The sequence below is a fragment of the Notamacropus eugenii genome, chromosome 1, assembly GCF_028372415.1.
Source record: "Notamacropus eugenii isolate mMacEug1 chromosome 1, mMacEug1.pri_v2, whole genome shotgun sequence".
NCBI classification, from domain to species: Eukaryota; Metazoa; Chordata; class Mammalia; order Diprotodontia; family Macropodidae; genus Notamacropus; species Notamacropus eugenii.
The window spans coordinates 177078700-177100472 of record NC_092872.1 but is presented as its reverse complement, the minus strand read 5'-3'; the positions used below and the strand labels follow the sequence as shown (position 1 = coordinate 177100472).

Genomic DNA, 21773 nt, shown 5'->3' with positions numbered 1-21773 from the left:
GACATATGTAAAAGGATTTGAAAACTGAAATATTACATAAAGATAAGGTATTATTAATCAAATACTTGTAAATTTACAAGAGGTTCACTGTCTCATGGAATATTAGAGCTAAGTGGGACCTCAGAGAACACTTTCATAGAGCGGGAAGCTCTACAGTTCTAAACAGCCCCAAAGGAACTGCAAGCTTGATTTGTTCTTGACCTGAGCAACAACTTAGTGGTTTCAGAAGTTAGTCTCAAGATTAGCTTTGAAAGTTAAAATGCAATGTAACTCATTTTGCTGTTATGAAGTCTTTTGCCATTTCAGATTCCCCAAAGCAATCTTTGCTTATTAAATTTAGAGCAACACTGACGTGCTATTGCTGGTTAGTCATTTTCAGTCACATCTGACTCTGTAACCCCATTTTGGTTTTCTTGGCAAAGATAATGGAGTGGTTTGCCATTTCCTTCTCCATCTCATTTTACAGATAAAAGAAACTAAGGCAAACAGGGCAAACAGTGACTTGCCCAGGGACACACAACTAGTAAGTGTCTGGGGCTGGATTTGAACTCAGGTCTACTTCCAGCATTCTATCCACTGCACAACCTAGCTGCCCAATAGTGGTGTAGTGGAAAGTAAGACTGGGAGTTAGAAAACCTGGTTTGAATACCAGTTCAGTTACTAATTGCAACTGATCATAAATAACATATAATTAGGAACTACTGTTATTGGTTAAATTTATTAAAGTATCCACTGGTCTGGGTAATAGGAGTGGTGGTCCTTTTAGCATAGTGTAACAAAAAAAATCTTCCAAATGCAGATGTCATATTATCTCCTAATGATTCCACCAGTACCTGCTTCAACATGTAAATTACTTAACTAGACTATTAGCCCAAAACAAAAACAGCAAAATAAGTATTTTTAAACAAACAGTATCTTCAAAAGATGAAACCTACTTCTAGATCTAAGTTACAAAGAACACATTATGCTTTATGGTTTCCTAATAAAACAAGAATATTGTTTATACGCACCAAATTTTCCTAATTAATGATATAAGCCTATTGTAAACTACTTTAGCAATTGTAGGGGAAGGTGTCTGTGTATAAAATAATAACCTGGCATAGTATTTCTCTTATTCCAACTAAAACAGATTTAGACTTAAGCAAATATTTGAATAATACTGTAGGGGGAAAAAACTTGATTTATATAATCTGATTGAAGAAAACATTTCCATTAAAAGGGTAGGTATGGAGAAAAAAAAGAAACAAGTCTTTTTAAAAATACATTTTAAAATATTATTATCCAATTGCAACTCAACAAATTCAACACATTTTCTTTACAGAAATAAGTCAAGGACCTATGATTTTGTTCACTAGCCCACATTCCAACCCATCTCTAATCTAGAGCCACAGAGACTCTCCTGAACCTCTGAGAAGTGACTGTCCTTGACTTCAAGTCTAGGACTTTACTCACTGTGAAGCTGCTTCTATACATGTATGTCTCTTAACACTTGTAAATAACAACCAAGGCAATAGTGTGGTATATATAGGACACTGCCACTGGAGTGAAGGGAGGTAAGCTCTAGTCTGAGTGATGCTAATTATTTGTGTGACCTTTGACAAACTTCTCAGCTTCTCTGACACTGTATGACCATCTGCAAAAATAACATGAGTAAAGTAGGTAATCTCCAAGGTCTCTTTCAACTCTTTTAAGTGTATGGTTCCACAAAATTTAAAGAACAGTCCATAAAATAAGCTTATGGGCAGGTATGTAGTATTAACAAACCAGCTGTAAATTTCAAGAATTGGACCATAATGGCTTGGATTGAGTATTTCCAGTAGGAGCTGAAGTTTGACTGCAGTATACTTTGCCTTATTAGTCATGTGATATTCTGATGTTTCCAACATTCCATGGAGAGTATTTGCAGAGACCTGTTTCTCTTCAATGCATTATCTTTCAAGTACCATCTAGGTCCTTCTTCTTACAAATTTACTTCTTTAGTATTTAAAAAAAAAGTTCCACAGAAGATAATGTTAATTTCTGGGTTTTTTGGTTTGTTTTAGGGAGCTTCTGCTTGCCTTTTCAATTTCTCCAAAATCTCTTCTGGAGTTGTGGATGCCAAAATCTTTACCACTTTTTCACGAGATTTACCACCCTGGTTTAAAATAAAATAAAAAATGTCAGACATAACATTCAAATAAAAGATTGGAGTGAACATAGGTGAACAACAATTTTCTCACAAATTTGTTTATATTCAACAATTCATTCAATAAATATTAATCAAATCCATTTGAATCTAGTATAAATCCTAGCCACTGGGAAGACAGAAAGTTTAGGTAAGACATAAACCCCTTCTCCACAAGGAGCTTACAAACTAATAGGAAGGTATGACATATCCACAACTACAAAATGATTTATGATAAACATTAGAAAGGCACATGTACTATGTGAGATCTGGGTTGGAAAAGCAAGAAGGAAGGTCACCACCAACTGGAGAGATCAGAGAAGGCCTTCCTAGAGAAAGCAATATAGAGTTAGACTTTAAAAAAGGTAGGAATACAACAAGTGGAGGGAACAACATTAAAAACACAGGGAACATAGTGAGTAAAGTAATGGAGGAAGACAAGTTCAGAATGTGTATAGGAAATGGTGAGTAGTCTAGTTTGGGTGCAGTATAGTATATTTGGAAGGCAATAATACAAGGTACGACTGGAAGGTCTCAAATGCCAGGAAAGGGAGTCTGAACTTCATAAGAGGTAATGGGAAGCCACTGAAGGGTTTGAGCAGGAAAGTGACATTACTACATCTATGCAAAAGCAAGACAAGTCGACCAGCCATATGATAGTTTAGAGGCTAACGGTCAGGTAAGTAGTAATTAAGAGTCTGTACTTATGCTGTGCCAAGGGAAACAGAAAGATTGATATAAAAGACTACAGAAGAAAACTTTGTTTTGAAAAATTGTAAACTGACATATTTTGCTTTTAATCACTATCAATTCTAAATATATCTTTCCCCCTTACCCATCCCTTGTAAAAAATAAAAATGCTGAATAAAAAAACTGGTTCTGCAATTTGTGTGACTTTTGACACGTAATATAATCTTTGTAGGCCTGTTTCATCTGTAAAATGATGAGATTATGGGCAGCTAGGTGGCACCATGGATAGAGCACTGGTCCTGGAGGCAGGAGGACCTGAGCTCAAATCTGGCCTCAGACACTTGACACTTACTAGATGTGTGGCAATGGGCAAGTCATTTAACCTCAATTGCCTTGTCCCACCCCCGATGCCCCCCAAAAAAGATGAGATTAGATTTCTTTTTTTCTTTTTGCTGTAACCTATGACTATTACTTTAGGGAATTCCTGGTTAGAGAATTCCCTCTACCAATTCTGATCTGCTACTCTTCTGCAATTTATAGTTAAATATAATTAATAATAGTATAAATATAATTAAAAAATTACCTGGTAAACTGAGAGGTTGAATGACTTGCTGAGAGTCACACAGCCAGGATCTGTCAGAAGTGGGACTTCAATCTAGGTTATGCTGACTCAAAGGCTGCTCTTCCTCCTCTTTGCCATGCTGCCTGGACTAACTTGTACGGCAGTTCTTATTTTAAATTTTAAATCCTGTAATCCTAGTTTGACAAGTTTTCAAGCATAAAGGAAGTGAGTGGACAGAATTCTCTTTGGATTACCTCAATTTTCTCAGTACAGTAGGAGCCAAAGGCACTACTTTAAAGTGTATTGGAATAGGCTAAAGGAGAGAAGTTTTGCATTAATTGTGGTGGGGAATTAGGTAGACAGGCCATAAGGGAAGACTGCCTAACATCAAGGAAGGGCCAGTTGAGGTCATGCACCTAGTTTATAGTCAGTATGATTAGTTTAATTTTATGACTTTTCCCAATGTGATGTTAATGGATTCAACTGCTTCTTTGACATCTCAATTTGGATATCCCCTAGGCAAATCAAATCCAGCATGTCCAAAAAAGAACTCACCATCTTTCTCATTAAGACCTCCCCTCTTCCATTAGGATAGTGGTGTGGAGAGCACCACTATCCTAATCACCCAGGCTCACAGCCTGTGTCATTCTTAACTCCTTTCTCAAACTCACTCCACATAACCAATCCATTTAAAAGGCTTGTTGCTTCTACCTTGCTAACATCTCTTATATACACCCCTTTCTTTCCATTCTCTAGATAAAAGGATGTGATCCATTTTGTGACTGAACAATTGTCATACTCCTCTCTAAAACATTTGTAACAAACTACTATCCCACCAACAATATAATAGAGGTCCTATTTTCTTGTAGCTTCAACATTTAATTATTGTTTTGCTATTTTAGCCATGCAAGTGGGCTTAAGAGACTGTCTTAACTTCTCCTTGATTTGAATTATGGAATTTAATTCTCTATTTAGGGAACTTAAGCACTTCTTCATATGGTTACTTATTAATAGCTTATATTCAAAATATAGATTTGTGAATAGAATTACAAAGTTTATCTTTTAGAAGTAATATAATTCTGGGAGATGGTGGGGTCCAAGGTAGGACACAAGACTAAAGTTAAGAAGGTTAAGAGATTATGTGGCTAGGATATCAGTGGTATCATTAACATAAACTCTTAAGTGCCTGAGAATGAAGGTAAGTCTTATGGGGCAGAAGCTATTTTTCTTCCCATTTTACAGATGAGGGAACTGAGATTCCCTGAGATTTGACCAGAGTCACACAGACATGTCCAAGATAGGATATGAATCCTGGTGTTTTTGTTTCAAGTATCCATTCTGGTATGTTATTGGGAAGGAGGGACTTAACCTGAGCTTTAAAAGCTGTGTAGAATTTAGAGGTGAAAAAGAGGCCAAAATAAACTTCATTCTGAAGAACCAGCTTGAAGAAAGGGACAGAAGTGGCAATAAATACAGGCTATGAGTGAGGTAGGAAGAAGACAGATTTCACTGAAGCACAGATTTCAATGCACTCATAGAAACCTTTACACTTTGATCATTCTTTCATGATGAGAAACTGAAGATAATATTGTATAAGATAGGTAAAGTCAAGTCCAAATATGATAGATTTTGAACCTTATAATTCAGAATTTGGATCAAATCCACATACTGTAACATACGATACCTTGTAAAATAGGTGCTCAATACCTGCTTATCATCTGGATCCTGTCATTCACCAGTTGCTTATTCTAGTCATGTGATTTCTCTTCAGTGGAGACTATAAATTCACCATTGTAGGCAAGTAATGTAATGTGTTCTTCTACTACCACTACTAGATAAAATTTATATACCACCTACTATGTGCCAGGCACTATGCTAAGTGCTTTACAATTATTATCTCATTTAATCCTCAAAACAACTCTGAGAAGTAAGTAATATTATTATCCCCACTTTATAGATGAGGAAACTGAAGCAAACAGAGTTTAAGCAACTTGCCCAGGTTTATAACAGCTAGAAAGTTTCTGAGGCCGAATTTGAAGCTCAGGTTTTCCTGACTCAAGGCCCAGTGCCCTCTCTATTGAGCTCACTGCTTTTGTATTTAAAGCAACTTAGCACTGTATTTAGTGAGTACTAAAAATGTACTGTCAGTCAAATGTTTTTAATTAAGGAACTGACATGATGAAAGCAATGTATTAGGAAAATTAATGACAGGAATGTTCAGAAATGGATTGAAAGGGAGAACAACTCTGCAGATAGGAAGGCTACCTAGGAGGTAATAGTGGTAACAGGATCCTGGACTAGACAGTAAGTTGGAATGGCAAAAAGACAAATCCAAATGTTATTTAGAAGAAAGAATGACTATCTGATACACAGGTTTTTCAATAGGTGACTGGGAGGAAAGGTTTGGCTCACAAAGTGATTGATACTGTATAATAAGAACGTTATATATTTACACACACACACACCACATACCTTATCTAAGATAACATCACTCTTCCTAAGTTCCAGGACCTTGGAGAGATACCGACACAGTTCTGCATTAGCCTCCCCTTCTGATGGAGGTGCAGCAATAGCTACACTTATGTTCTCAGCTGTCACATCTGTAACAAAAATGGTTTGAAATTTGACCTAAAGGTGCTCATTTTCAAACATGTTGGTTAAATCAGACATAATTAAAGAAATAAACAAAATATAAATCTGAGTGTTTTTTTTTAAACCAGATCTGTGATTTCACTGGTGTAGAGAATGCCAGGTGAGGCTCCTTATAATACCTGCTTAGAGACTAATAAATGTTAAAGAGTTGCTTAGGGACTGTGAAGATAAGTGATTAACCCAGGGTCACGGAGCCAGTCTATGTGAGAGGTGAGACATGGACCTACGTCTTTCTGACTTTGAGGCTAGCTCTCTGTCCACTATATCATGCGGCCTCTAAGAGATAAATATGCCCCTTGAAGTAATTTTTTTCCCCTCAATCCCACAGCTTCATCTACCACTTTTATGCATGTGACTCCTAAATCTCTATCATCAATCCTGGTGTCTTCTGAGCTCCAGACCCACACCTCTAACAGGACATCTCAAAGTGGATGTGTCCCACTGACACTCCAAATTTATGTCCATGATTGAGCTGTCCCCCCATGTCCCCAACCCCCAAACAAGCTCTTCCTTCTGACTTCATCATTTCTCTCTGTTGAACTGGCAAATTCAGAAACTGTCAAAATCTTGGTGTTATCTTTGGCACCTTGCTTTTCCTTACTTCTCAAATTTAACCAGTAACTAAATCCTGTTGATTCCACTTCCACAACATCACTATCCAAAACTGCAACTACCTTAACCCAGACTGTCACTAGGTCCTTCATTACTACCCACCTAGACAATTTCAACTGCCTCCTAAAGAACTTCCTGCTTCTAGCTTCTCTTCCCTTACTCTGATCTGTCCATCACACTTGTACCAGAATAATCTTGAGACTTAAACCTGTCATATACTTGCTCAAAAATCTTAGTGGCTCCTTCTTGCCACCAGACTAAAACACTTTGGCCTAGCATTCAAGGCTTTTCAAGGTCTAGCACTAGCCTATTTTTCCAACCTTATATCACATTACTTAGCTTCATGCACTACACACAAGCAAAGCAAAACATGTATTGTGCTCTTAAGCCTTTGTGCTCAAGCTGTTGTCTATGACTGGAATGCTCATCCTCCCTTTCTTCATGCTCTAAATTTCTACCTGGCCTTTAAAACCTAAGTGAAGTACCACTTCTTCTGCTAAGGCTTTCCTGATCTCCCAATAGGTAACACCTGTCTCCCTTGGACTTCTCATATCACAGTGTTTTGCAATTCTAAAAAAGCACTTATCAAGTAACATTATAGATTATATTTATCTGTATATGCTATCCTCCTACTAGACAGTAAGCTCCAGGACTGCAAGGAAAATCTAAGTTTGATATTTTCCCCCAACTGTCCAACAGGGTTCTACAACCTCGCTGGACCTAATTTCCTGATCTATAAATCTAGACTTGACTAAAATCATTCATTCACTCACACACCAAAGAGGTAAGTGCATATAATGTAAAAGGCACCGATTATCATTTCAAGTTCTAAAATTCAATTCCATGACTTAGAATCTATGGGACCAAAATGAAGCAGATGAAAATTTGAACTTACTCAAGAAACTGTTCACACTGTCTCGCTTCCAGCCCTCAAACCAATGCTGCCTCCTAGAGAACAATCTGCTAGTATTGTTGAAATGTTATTTCAAATCATAAGATTTGGAACTGAAAAATTCTTTAGAAGTCTTCTAATCCAGTTGCATCACTTTACAGACTGGGGCAGCTAGGTGGTGCAGTGAATAAAGCACCAATGCAGGAGTCAGGAGGACCTGAGTTCAAATCTCACCTCAGATACTTGGCACTCACCAGCTATGTGACCTTGGGCAAATCACTTAACCCCAATTGCCTCATCCTGGGTCATCTCCAGTCATCCTGATGAACATCTGGTCACTGGATTCAGATGACTCTGGAGAAGTGAAGGTGGTGACCTGCACAGCCCTCCCTCACTCAAAACAAAGTCAAGTGCAAGTCATGTCATTATTTCTCTGATGGCATGGTCTTCTTCAGCAATGAAGGATGAACACACACACTTTACAGATGAGGAAACAGGCCCAGAGAGTTGAAGTGTCTATAATCAAATAAGTAGTAAATGACAGAATGGAGATTCAAATCCAGGTATTCTAACTTTAAATCCATAGCTCTTTCCAGCTGCCTCATGAACCAGTTAATCTTCTGCCCCAGCCCCTCCTTTAGGGACTTGTTTAGGTGATTTGTATAAGCCTGGATAAGTCAGAAATTCACAGAATTTTAGAGCTGGAAGGGACCTCGATGGCAATTATAACACGTATCTGATGAAAACTGTCCCTTCAACATACATGAGTGGTCATCCAATTTGACTTAAATATTTGCAACATAGGAAAATCTTCCTCCTTTAGCAGCCCATTCCACTTTGAGAAAGCTCTTTTTGTTAAGAAGTTTCTATATTATGCCTCTGCAATTTTCAACCATTGCTTCTAGTTCTGTCTTCTGAAACCAATCAGAATAAGCCTAATCTCAACTTCACTATCCTACCGGCTTTTTCCTGAAGATTCTCTAGTTTATAAATGCCCTTCCCAAAATGTGGCTCCCAGAACTGAAACAATGCTTCAGATATGGTCTGACAAGGGCAGGGTCCAGCAAGTCTATCCCTTTCCTATATTCCTAGATGTCATAACCCTTTAAATGTAGATTTTATTAAATTTCTTAGTTGCTATAACCAACTGCTAACTCATATTGAATTTGCATTCTACTAAAACCCTAAAATCTTTTTTCAACCTGCTACCTAGTTAGATTCCTCCACCTTGCATTCGGGTTCAAAAAATCAAATTTATAATTGTAAATTTACTTTTTTTCCTACTAAACATGGTCACCATCCTAGTTCTGGCCTTTACCACCTGTTGCTGGACAATTAAAAAAATAATAGCTGGCACTTATACAGCACTTTAAGATTTACAAAATGCTTTTTAAATATTATCTCGTTTGATCTTCACAACAGCCCTGAGTGATGAAGTCCCATGTTATGAGGGTAGGAGTACGAGAAGAAAAGCAAGATACTGAGCTACTTGAGAAGTGAGGAGAGGTCAGTAGATAACAGCTGTTTTGATCTGAATGAAAAATATTCAACTTTAAAGGAGACACTGTTGAATGATGCCAATGAAAGGAGTCTGGAAATGACAGCGGGGAGCAAATTCAGGGCATATTCTGACTTCCCAACCAGGACCAATGTGATGTGGTCAGTAAAGGGCAGTAGGAGAGAAAACTGCAGCCACTGATGGAGAGGATGGATAAGGCTGCAGTGCCATCTGGAGGATGCCAGGTCTCTGCGTGTCTTAAGTAAATAAGGAGTATGAGAGGAAAAGGTCTAGAATGAAGGGAAGGTTATTAATTACTGAACAGGAATTATAGTGGGCCTAGTGGAAAAGGCAGGCAGAGTTAGAGGACTTGGGAGGGGTGGAGCTGCAGAGGATAGAGAAGAGTAGGTGAGGGGTTGGGAATATTTTACTCCTAAGTAGCTGGCAATTCAGTAACATAGGGAAAAGGAAGAGTAAAGGTGATGAGAGTTTACCACCTAGGCACAGAGAGTAGCAGAGGTGAAAATCTAGGTCTCTCAATTCCTGATTCAGGGCTATTTCCACCATACCATGATACTTACATTTACTTAAACACTTCCACACCTGGAAGGGAACAAATTAAAGTTAACCAAAAGCTAAAACCTAAGCTCCAGATACGACAACAATAATTTCTGGCATCTACATAGCAATTTACAGTTTACAATATGATTCCTATACATCTTTTCACTTGACACCTGTACTATCTATGTGAAAAGTCTATATTATTGTATTCTTCTTAGAAATGAGATAACTGAGACTGAGTAAACTGAAGTCATGATCTGAACATGGCTAGTATTGGTGAGGAGAAGGATCTGAATCCAGGTCCTTCAATTCCAATTGTAGTGTTCTTTCTACTATCCCATACTGAATCTTCTATAAGTCCCACAGTATTGAAAGGAGTATTTAAAAAGAAGCCAGACAATGATCTCTTAAAAAATGTTCTATATTTATGATATAGCATATTTAAACAAACTGTGGTACATGAACGTAATGGAATATTACTGTGCTGTAAGAAATGAAGTACATGATGAATACAGAGAAGCATGGAAAGATTTACATAAACTGATGTAGAGTGAATGTAATAAAATTATAAAGATCAAGCATGACTCTAATAAAGCAATATGAGAAGCCAGACCCAACTTACCTCTTCATGGAGGTGGGAAGTCCACAGGAGTTGCACTTGTTTTGTGCTAATTTTTTCCCTTTATAAGTACTTTTTATTATATGGGAATGGGAAAGAGAAGGCTAGTGGGGATATCCAGAAGGATAGAAGATGCAAGAAACAGAAGACATCCATAAAAATTTACTTCTTAAAATGTAGTGTATTTTCAAAACAATGACAATACAAAGAAGGCTGGCAGCTTATTGTAGATTCTAGAATTTAGAAATGGAGAAAATAGCTTCTAGCTTTCAAATGCTAAGATCCTAGACCCTCTGAGACTTCATGATCAGTCTTGTGTTATAGAAGTAGGAAAAAAATGCATTGGCAAAACAAGTTCATAACTACCCGTTAGGGCAAATCATGTATGTAGGGCCACAAATCCATCACATACTCAGCGGGCAGTATGTGAATTCAACTACTTGATTCAAATATTATACCTGTTATGGCATTTTGTTTGGAGCCAGGTTTAGCATGAATGGCTATTGTGATGGAACCACTCTGATCAACTGCCACAGGTCCAGTGGGAGGAAGTGGTTTCACTGGCTCCTTATTCTGGCCTTTCCCCTAAAAGAACAATAACAACATCACCTTAAATCTACACAGTGCTTTATGGTTACAAAGTGCTTTCACATACATAACTTTACCTGGTTCTTACACAACTACCATCTCCGTATTTTGAAGACATCTTGTTTGTACATAGTTATTTATTTGCATGTGGTATCCCCAATTAGACTGTGAGATCCTTGACGGCAAGGCCTGCTTGGTTTTTCTTTGTATCCTAAGCACAGTGCCGGGCACAGTAAATACTTGTTCACTTGACTTCCCATATTTTACTTTTATGACAATTATTATACATTGGGACACTTTATCCCTGCCAATATAGTCAGTATATTGGCAATGTGGTACACTAAAAAGAACACTGAATTTGGAGCCACAGTTTGGCTGTTCTGCTGGCTATACTACCTGGCTGACCTTGGGCAAGTGACTCAACCTCCTCAGGCCTCAGTTTTTTCCATTCGACTTCCTTATTTTACACATCAGATGACATATAAAAGTCCAGATCTTGAACTTTTCCCATCTCACTGCCTTTATTCAGTTTTCTCCCTCTGTCTGAAAGGCCTTCTCCTCTATCCCAGTGCACCAAATCCTATCTATCCTTACTTTAAGGCCCAGCTCAAATGACACCCCTGAAGTCTTCCTGTTTACCTTCCGTTCAGCATGCAAAGCTAGAACAATCTTTTTCTCTGAACACCTCCCCCTGACCTCTGTTTGTAAATTTCCTATGAAATGTTTAACTTATAGTGGTCTGCCTTGTATTATAGCTATTTGTATGTCTTACTTTCCCCATTATATCATAAGCTATGTGAGAATAAGGAACATGTAGTTGTAGTCACCAAATAGCACCCGTGGCATTCATTTAATGTTTATAAATACACTAATTCAACAAACATTAAGTGCCTGTTATATTCAAGGCACTGTATTACCCGTAGAAACACAGTTTGCTCTCATGAAGCTTACAACCCAATAGGAGGCATAAGACACATACAAACCAACATGCTATGAGGTGGAATGTGAAACATAAAGAATAGGTCCAAAGCACTCTAAGAAAGATGAGGGAGGAAGGTGTTCAATTTGACTTGGAGACATAAGGACAAGTTTCATGAGGGCAGCGCCTAATTTAGGCTCTGAAGGAAGACTGTGACAAAGATGTAGAATGACTCTATACATCAAAGCAGAAAAGATTAGAATGAGATGAGGAAACAACGTCCCGTTTGGTTAATGGTTCAGTTTAGTTACAACTTCAAATCTGGGGAAGGGAGTAAACTTTGAGGGTTACTTTCTGTGTGACCATGAGCAAGAGTTCTCTTGCATGAAGTTTCTTCAACTCTAAGACAGGAAAAACAATACTTGAGTTACCCACTTTTCACATGGTCATTCTGAGGAAAGTGTTTTGTAACCCTTGTCAGTGCTCCATCAATGTAAGGAGATTATTATTATAATTAAGGATAGAAAGGTAGGGCTACAACAAAAAGCAGTAAAAGAGACAGGAGCCAGACTGTAAGAGGTCTTGAATGCTTAATAATAGTATGTATTTATTCTATGGGCAATGGCGAAATGCGAATCTGAGCAGGGGAGTGATGCGCCAAGACCCGGGCTTTAAATTTTTCTTGTGGCAGCTGTGAACCAGTTAGGAGATGATCCCACAGGGCAAGCAGAAGGTGCTAAGGTGTTAGGGTGAATAAAAAGGAAAGAATTTACATTAAAGCTGCTTTTGAAATGGAACCAACAGCATCTGACCAACAAGATGAAGAAAAGGATACCATCCAGAGGAAATGCAGGGTTTTTTGGTGAAGATGTTTGTTTCCACAGGTTTGATATTAAGCAAGTAACTGGAGAAATGGGGAGAGTGCTTAACCTCTCCCTGGTGAGGGCGTTTAGGGTGTGGAGGTGATTCTCACTGCCGGGGTCACGGCAGTCGGGGGTGGATTCGTTCATGTTCAACCAAAGGTCCACAGTGCCATCACGCAGGCCGGCCTCGCAGTGGGGGGCCCACTTTCCAATGCTGGCTCTGAGGCCGCGCAGGCTTCGGCGGGTCACTTTAAGCTCAGTACAGATCCCAGGTTTGGAGGCCGAAGGGGCATTTTGTGGAGGAGGAGCCCGAGGCCCAGGGAGATGAAGAGGGGGGTGCGGGCGCCCGCGGCCCAGCCCGCCTCTCGGGGCCTCCTCACCCGTAACGCCCTGGGGAGGCACTAGGTCACCACCGGGCAGTGGAGGGCCAAGTTCTCGGAAACCCGAAAGCCTTCCATCACCGTGGGCCATGGAGACACGGGCACCCGCGCTAGGCAGGGGGTGGGCGCGGACGAGCCTCCCCAGGGCGTTCCGCGGTAGGGCCTGCCCTTCCGCGGGCTCGGCCCCCTCCCCGGGCCTCAGCTTACTCCCCCCTCCCCCAGCCCCGCGGGGGAGGCGGAGCCTCGATAAAGCCCCGGGGCCGTGGGGTCAGAGGGAAGGCCTCGTGGGAGCCGAGTGCCGGGCCAGGCTCGGCCTCAATATCCCCGTCTGTAAAACGAAAGGGGCGGCCCCCGCGACTCCACAGAAACTTCCTCACCGCCGGCTTTCCCCCCAAGACCCGCGTCGCGGATAGTCGAGGGTCACGGCACAAGCCCTGCCCGGGTCCACTGACCTTCTTGGGCATCCCCGCGCCAGAAGCGAGCCTGGCCGCAGCCGCCTTGGCACCTACCCGGGCCCCGTCAGCCCGGCGGCAGACGTAGAGCATGGGACCGCGCCTCTTCTCCACCCGGAAAAAAAAACTGAGGCTCGGCGGGGAGGCCTTTCGCGCCTGCGCCCTGCCGCACGAAGGCGAGCTTCCGGGAGAAGGCCCCGCCCCCGACCGAGGTCCGCTCCGGAGCCCGGGCTGGAGAAATGACCCGCAGGGGCGGGGCTTGCCTTCACCGCGCCTCCGCGGGCGGCCGCAGTCTGGCCCCCTGCAGGGCTACAGCTAGCAGCGGCGGACGCGAGGTCCGCACTAGAGCCTAGTTAATTGAACTACCAGCCGGGCAGTGCTAGCGCGTGGGTCTCACGGTGGGGGAGGTGGGCCGGGCGCACGATGGGTGGGGAACGGCAGGAGAAGGAGCAGGCACTGCAGCCAAAGGAGGGGGCTCTGGAAGGGGAGGAGTATCGTCGGGTGCAGACACAGAAACGCGGCCGAGAAATGAGGACACGCCATCCGGAAGAAAATGCAGGAGAGGCCAAGCTCGGGGGCGAGGTTCCGGTGGCGGCCCTTGTTTGTCAGGCCAGGCTGAGAAGCCGGCGGGAAGGGACAAAGCGAATCACCGAGCGGCCAGTGGTTGCTGCGCCTGAGACAATCCAGGGGGTAGCTGTTGGGTAAACATTCTGAAAACGTGCCTAAATTACACTTTGCCAACAAATCAGAGACAAGTTAAAATGCTGAACTGCGCAGTGAGAGCTGCAGACTGGCTTTCCCAAAGAGCAGCCGCAGAACGTTCCCCGCTTTTTGCCAACTCCCGAAATAACGGCAATAGATCCTGGAAATAAAATCGGAACCACAAAAACTGGCAGCGGGAGAAGTCATTCTGTATCAATGCGGTGCGATAATGTACTTTATTATACTATTTCCATAAACCAAAAAAGAGAAACCTTTATTAGCAAAGACCCTTAACCTGTTTCTGTTTCCATCTATTTCTAAACCAGAACCGTGCCCAAACTGATAGAATAGATTTTAAAAATCAACTTCTAGGACTGCCCTTTAGGACAACGCACTCAGTCCAATTTCCTACACCTTTCCAGAAAAGGATCTAACCTGAAGTTACATTTAATGTTCATAATAGCGATCCTGAGACTTTGTAAAAAGCCCAGTCAAGAAACACACTAAATACCTTCGGGACGTTGTACTTACTTACCAAAATAGGACAGTGTAGGATTGTTAGAAATATTTTAGGCAAAGGGTCGAGCAAAAAAAAGTATTTTTTGATTAACCTTGAGTTAATCAGAATTAATTTCCTTGGGCATTAAAGGTAACCAAAAATTTTCACTGCTCTGCAGTCCCTGGTATCCAAAACAACAATCTAAGTCTTTCCCTCTTTTCCCAGTTATTCTGAGAAATAAAGGTTACCACCATACTTCCTTGACTGTACGTAAGTTTTTATAAACTGAAGTACTATTTCAGACGAAAATTTTTTACTCATTCCACTTAACATTTCTTCCACAATAAATTCTTTGCAATTCCTTTCTCAAAGGATAAAATTTGTTCTAACAAATGTTTTACTTTAAAAAAAGTATTATCAATATAATTTTACCTGCTTTACTTCAAATATGCTGGAATAGCTGTATTCATGAGAGTTTAATAAAACCCCAGATATAAAGAATTATACTACAAAGGAAGCAATATTGTGAGTGACAGATATTAAGCAGGACATTGTTACATAGACCTCTGAGAGATTAATAAAACTACAAAGTAGTTTTAATAGAGTTATTTGGTAGCTAGGGGTCAGGGCTACACTCTATTTCTTATTGTGCAGCACTATCAATGAAATGTTTAATGGACCTCTATATAATAAATTCCTATAATTATCTCATCCTCTAGAACACAAAGTATCATTCCAAACTCCTCCTCCCCCCAAAGAAATTAAATGCATAGTGATGAAGTGTCCAGTCTTTGATAACTGTTTTTTCACATTTTACATTATTGCAGATTTATTTATATAAAACTCCAATTTATAGTTTATAAGGTCTACTATGTAACCACATTACTATACTACCACAAAATAACTATTTCTTTAAATGGATTTCAGCTTTCCTCAGGTAAGCAGATAAATGCTTTTCAACACTTAGAAACATTTTAATGCAATTCCAAATGCCTATCACAAGATACATGTTTGTGGTTCCCCAAGATTCCAAAGCCAAAGATACAAATCCAGTTTTCGTATTTCCTGAAAACAGTTATTTGAATTAATAAAAGGTTTAGCAAGAACACTGACCAAGCCCACATGGATCAATTCACCCATCCAACTGGCAAAACAGTAAAAAACAAACAAAAAAAACTACAACTGTCCTGAACAAGGATCTTTCCATTTAAAAACTACTGAAAGACTATCAGCCAAACAAGCTGATTTATGAAATTATACAAGTGAAAGCACAAGTAGCTGCTTAAATATGTATTTTTTACAGTTAAAGAACCGCACTGTTCTCCTAGAGTTATATGAAAATGAAGCACTTTCCATTAAGTTCTTTAAGCCTGATGATAATCATGCAAAGCCAATATGGACATTTTTCTATCTTTCCTAAGAAACTAAAATGTTTCTTATATATTAAAATTATGAACATTCATAACACACTACTAACATTAGCAGCTAGTTAGTTATTCCTTTCAGATTAGTCTGTTTATTTGCTGAATTATGTATAAAATATGATTTCTGGTATTTGTCCATCTTCTATTGATGTACCATTATTATTGCCAGGAGAACTAAAGAATGAAAACGTTGTTTTGCTTGCAGCAGGTGTTTCATGTACAACTTTCTTCAATCCTTTTGTGCCATAGTGTGAATCTGGACCCTAAATCAGAATAAAAGATTTGTTAGCGAATAGTTACTAAAAATGAACTTCACATGGTACTCTAATTATGAATGTTATACATTATAACTAGTAAACAATACTTTATACCCAAGCTAAAGGGCATTTGAAGTCATTTTTTTTAAAAAGAACTTTTGCTGAAAGTGTGACTTCTGATGAAATTACTAGACTTAAGCGTCTTCTTGGAAACAGAGAGGGAACCTGATCATTTGGAAGAACATGAAAGAATGTGAATATCCTGCTATTCTCTTTGTGTTATCTCTCATTTAAAAGATACCCTAATGATCTCATGTCAATAGACCTGAGTTTGTATATAGGTTTCTCCAGAAAACAAAATCCTTTTCTCCACTTTCTCTTTTTTCTAACTAAAAAGGCTCCCACTATTCAGAAATATCAGTTTATGTCTGCAAGTGACTTCCAATGAAACACTTGTTACAAAAATTTTAGCAGTGAGCCCAGATTAACTTACAAAATTATACATTCTTTAGAAAACCACCTTACTTTAAGTGTTGCACAGGCTGTGTAGCAGACGTTGGGTAAGATTTCTATCGGCTCTTTGAACATGACTCGGAAAGTGTTAGCTGTCCCATCACAACTAAATCCAGTATCATTCTGTCCCAGAGTTTGTTTTTTTTCATATTCAATTATCTGTAATAAAAGAAAATTAAAGATAAACTACTTCAGGGAAACAATAAAAAGTTACCAAAGCAGGACTAGTTATAGAAATAAACTGGAAAACTATATATTTTTTTACAACTAAGTGTTAAAACTGGGCAAATCTCTGTACTTAATTTCTATTTTTCATACTTCAAAAAACAAAAAAGATAATTTTTTATTAAGTGAGAAAATGGTCAAGTAGCAAAGTGCTTATATTCTGGAGAACCTTTTTGAAAGGTGGCACCAGTGGGTCACAGAAAGAACAGTGACTACACATGACAACCATAAACATTCAGTGGCCCTTTAATTTGAGGTGATTTTTTTTATATATTGCATAATTGCCATTCTAATTTAAAAGCCTTTGAAATTAGAAAATAAAATTGTCCTAGAAATGTCAAAGATGTTACACGTCTATCTGTTCCCTAAGAAGCACAAAATAATCCAAATTTTTCTTATTGCTTAGGTTTTTGGACAATTTCGGGAGGGTTTTTTTTGGGCAACCCATTTGGCTATTTATTATATACCTGATAATGACTAAGGTGTCTGGGCACTCTAGGAATTATGTAAAACAGAAATAAAAAAGCTTTTTTCTAAATCAACAGCGTTTAAAATTAAGTGAGAATAAGTCCAGTCAAGAATTTTTGAAGCACCTACTATATGTCAGGCACTGTGCTGAGCACTGGGGATACAAAGAAAAACAAGACAGTCTCTGTCCTCAAGGAGTACATAGACAACATGTTAACACCTATATACGAAGAAATTGTATACAGGATAATCTCAGGGAAGAAACACTAGCATTAAGTGGAACAGGGAAAGGCTTCTTACAGAAGGAGGAATTTTAGCAGAGATCTGAAGGAAGTTAGGAGAAAGATGAAAAGGGAAATAATTCAAGGCATGGGAACAGACAGTTAAAAAACAGGTAATCAGGAAGTGTAGGAACACCAAGGAAGGTCAGTATTACTAGATCAAAGAATGTAGAGGACAATAAGGTGTAAGATGACTGCAAAAGGAGGAAGGGGATAGGGTATGAAAGGTTTCAAATGTCAAAGAATTTTTTATTTGATTCAGGAGGTTATTAGAAATTTACTGATTGAGGGGCAGGGGAAAGAGGCAGGGTTTGTGACATGGTCAGATCTTGAAGGATGGGTAGTACCCTAAAAAGCAACAGGGAAATTAGAGGGTGTTCAGCTCAGTTTTGGACATGTCGGACTTAAGATGTCTGTGAAACATCCAGTTCATTATGTACCATAGGAAGTTGGAGATGCAAGACTGGATGCCAGCAGAGAGGCTAGCACTGGATGGGCTATAAAAGAGCGCAAACCCTTTTACCCAACAATACCACCACTAGGTCTATATTCCAAAGAGATCAAAGAAATGGGAAAAAGACTTCTATGTACAAAAACATTTATAGCAGTTCTTTTTGTAGTGGCAAGGAATGGCTGAACAACTTATGGTCTATCATTATGATAGAATACTACTGTGCCATAAGAAATGATGAACAGAATGGTTTCAGAAAAACCTGGGAAGACCTATATGAACTGATGCAAAGTGAAGTGAGCAGAACCAGAACATTGTACACAGCAACAGCAAAACTGTAATGATGATTAACTGTGAAAGACTTAGCAAGTCTGATCAAGGCAACGATCCGAGACAACTCCAAAGGACTCATGATGAAAAATACTATCCATCTCCAGAGAGAGAATGGATGAACTCTTAGTACAGAAAATACAATTTTTTTCACTTTATTTTTCTTGCCCTTTTTTTTTTTTTTTGCAACATGGCTAATAAGGAAATATGTTTTGCAGGATTTCACATGTATAACTGTTACCAAATTGCTGATTTGAACTGATCAGATTGCAGATCAAAAATTTTTTAAGAGGATGTTTAAACAATAAATTTATTTTTTACAAAACAGCATTGGTAACTTCGGAGAGGGCAGTTTCAGTTGAATGATGAGGTGAGAAGTTACAGAATGAAGAAAGTGAAAAGAAGAAGAATGGGAGGAGAGTTATGAGACGATAGCTAATGGGGAATGGAAAGATTAAGTAAGAGTTTTTTGAGGCTGGGAAAGACATAGACACATTTGCAGGCAGTGGGGCAAGGAGAGACCGAAGACATGTGAGAGAAAGAATGAGAGAGAGGGAATCTACTGTAAAAGTGTGATGAATAAATGTGATCTCTTGTACACACAGAGGTTTGCCTTGGCAAAAAGAGGCATGTCTTCATGTGATACAGGCTGAAGGAGGAGTGGCAGAAGGCATCTGAGTGATGTGAGATGAGGAAGGGAGAAGAAGCACTTGGCAAATAGCCTCATTTTTTCCAGTGAAATGGAGCAAGGTTCTCAGCTGAGAGTGTGAAGGGAGGAGGAGACAAGGGAAGTTTGAGGAGGATTAGAAAGGCTTGGAAAAGTCAATGTACTGAGTGGGATAATGAGTTGATTAGGGTAATGCTTGCCTAAATTGCAACATTAATTTGTAGTGGACCTAGTTAGTATGGTTTTGAGATTTTCTCCAGCTTGTTCAGCAGTATGTGAATAGGAGCAAAGGCAGTTAGTGAACAGTAGGTGTACTCCAAGGAGTAATCCAAAGATAAGATCAGTAATAAAATAAGGTGGGCAAAGGACCTGAGCGTAGTGTAGAGCTGAACGGGTTCAGGGCTAGTCGTTTCTCTTACCTATCAGACCATTCCTTCTCAGTCTCTTTTAGTGGACCTCTTCAGGCCACACTCACTAACCCCAGGTGTCCCACAGGCTTCTAGCCTCGGGTCTCTTCTCTTGCTATATATTTCACTTGGGGCTCTCATCGTTCTATTTAATACTCATTTCTTATGCTGATCATTCTCAAGTCCACTCTAATCTCTCTGCTGACCTGCAATTTCATATTTTCAACTGCCTTTCAAATGTGGGAAACTGCATGTCCGGCAGACATCTTAACTCAACATCTTCCACAGGAAATCTTTCCCAAGTTCTCTTAAATATAGTGATTTCCCTCTTAATTATTTCCTGTTTCTCCTATATACAGCTGGTTTGTACACATTTGTCCCTTGGTTGTCTCCCCCATTATACTGTGAGCTCCCTGAGGGCAGGGACTGTCTTCTGCCTCTTTTTGTACCCCAATGCTTATTATTAGCACACTGCCTGGCAGACAGTAGGTGTCTAATAAATGTTTACTGACTGAGCAATATGTGTGTTACTGTGGCGGTAGAGGACACCTGACCAAATTATAATGTATAGGTGGCTGTGATACATACACAATGTATACATAGATGTTTACATCCATATGCATCACGCCTTTGTCATTTTGTCACTGAATCCCTTGCAAGTTACTCCTGACTTCCAAGTCAAGTCCTCTCCACTCAGAGGAATCAGAGAGCTCTATCTAGTTCTCCAGTCCTACAGCCAGTTCAGATAACATCTCCAACTTAATCCTGGATGTCCAAATTAAAACTCTACCCTGATCTTCAGCTCTTACAAAATTGTAAATGTACCCAGAACCACAAACAAGATTTTTACTCTTCTTAAAATGTAAGCTATGCTCTAATTTCTTTTCAAATTAAGGTTGCATTAGCTAAGTTACAGATATTCTTCAGTACAGAGCTGTCATCACTCTGTCATATATTCCTGTATTTTCTTTTCTGGTACATTTCAAACTTCTCTCATAATCCTGAGGCAAAATCTCACCTTTAGTTTAAACTGTACTTACTACACTGAAAAAGGTTCTTTTGGGGGCGGAGCCAAGATGGCGGAGTAGAAAGATGCACATACACATAGCTCCGAACCCACAACCCACAGAATGGCTAGAGGGGACCAACTCACGGTGAATTCTGCACCCAGAGGCCACGGAATATTGGAGCAAGGGAGATTTCTGTTCCGGAGAGACCTGCAAACCTCTCGCGGGGGGGGTCCTTCGCGCTGCGGACTGGGCGCCAGGACTGGGAGCAGAGGGCAGCCCTGCAGTGGCCGCAACACCATGAGGAAAAGATCCAAGCGGGCTACGGGGACGGGATCTCCAGCGGCGGCACAAGTCCCGCCACCCACAGGTGACGAGGGTCGGTGAGAGAGTCTCTTTGGCGGGTCGAGAGGGGAGTGGGGTGCCCCCATGGCTCGGCCCCCCCCGGGAGGTAGAAGCTGAGAGGCGGCTGCAGACAGGGGCTCCCCAAACTGGCGGGAGCCTGGATCCATTGTGGAAGGTCTGTACATAAACCCCCTGAGGGAACAGAGCCTGAGAGGCGGCCCTGCCCCGACCTGACCACCTGAACTTAATTCTCACACTGAATAGCAGCCCTGCCCCCGCCAAAAGCCCTAAGGCAGGAAGCAGCATTTGAATCTCAGACCCCAAAAGCTGGCTGGGAGGACCAGGAGGCAAGGTGGGTGTGAGGAGAATATTCAGAGGTCAAGTCACTGGCTGGGGAGAATGCCCAGAAAAGGGAAAAGAAATAAAACTATTGAAGGGTACTTTCTTGGAGAACAGACATTTCCTCCCTTCCTTTCTGATGAGGAAGAACAATGCTTACCATCAGGCAAAGACACAGAAATCAAGGATTCTGTGTCCCAGCCCACCCAATGGGCTCAGGCCATGAAAGAGCTCAAAAAGAATTTTGAAAATCAAGTTAGAGAGGTGGAGGAAAAACTGGGAAGAGAAATGAGAGGGATGAAAGAAAAGCATGAAAAGCAGATCAGCTTCCTGCTAAAGGAGAACCAAAAAAATGTTGAAGAAATTAACACCTTGAAAACTAGCCTAACTCAATTGGCAAAAGAGG

At 40.2% G+C, this 21773-nt stretch overlaps 2 protein-coding genes across 2 annotated transcripts in view; both read right to left on the bottom strand.

Annotated features, from left to right (window-relative positions):
- Positions 1-1250: 1250 nt before the first annotated feature.
- Positions 1251-13739, bottom strand: C1H15orf40 (chromosome 1 C15orf40 homolog). Its single transcript, XM_072619655.1, has 4 exons — positions 13453-13739; positions 10709-10835; positions 5889-6016; positions 1251-2134 (listed from the first exon to the last, which is right to left on the bottom strand). Exons 1-4 carry the CDS (start codon positions 13543-13545, stop codon positions 2039-2041), a joined length of 444 nt encoding a protein of 147 aa, XP_072475756.1. The 5' UTR covers positions 13546-13739; the 3' UTR covers positions 1251-2038.
- A 1713-nt stretch (positions 13740-15452) lies between these two features.
- The window catches only part of BTBD1 (BTB domain containing 1), a 43490-nt gene continuing 37169 nt past the window's right edge, over positions 15453-21773 (bottom strand). The window contains exons 7-8 of the mRNA XM_072619642.1: positions 16860-17006; positions 15453-16340 (exon numbers count right to left, since the gene is read on the bottom strand). Coding sequence (XP_072475743.1) covers positions 16182-16340; positions 16860-17006 — 306 coding nt within the window. The 3' untranslated portion in view covers positions 15453-16181. The remainder of the gene's footprint in view (positions 16341-16859; positions 17007-21773) is intronic.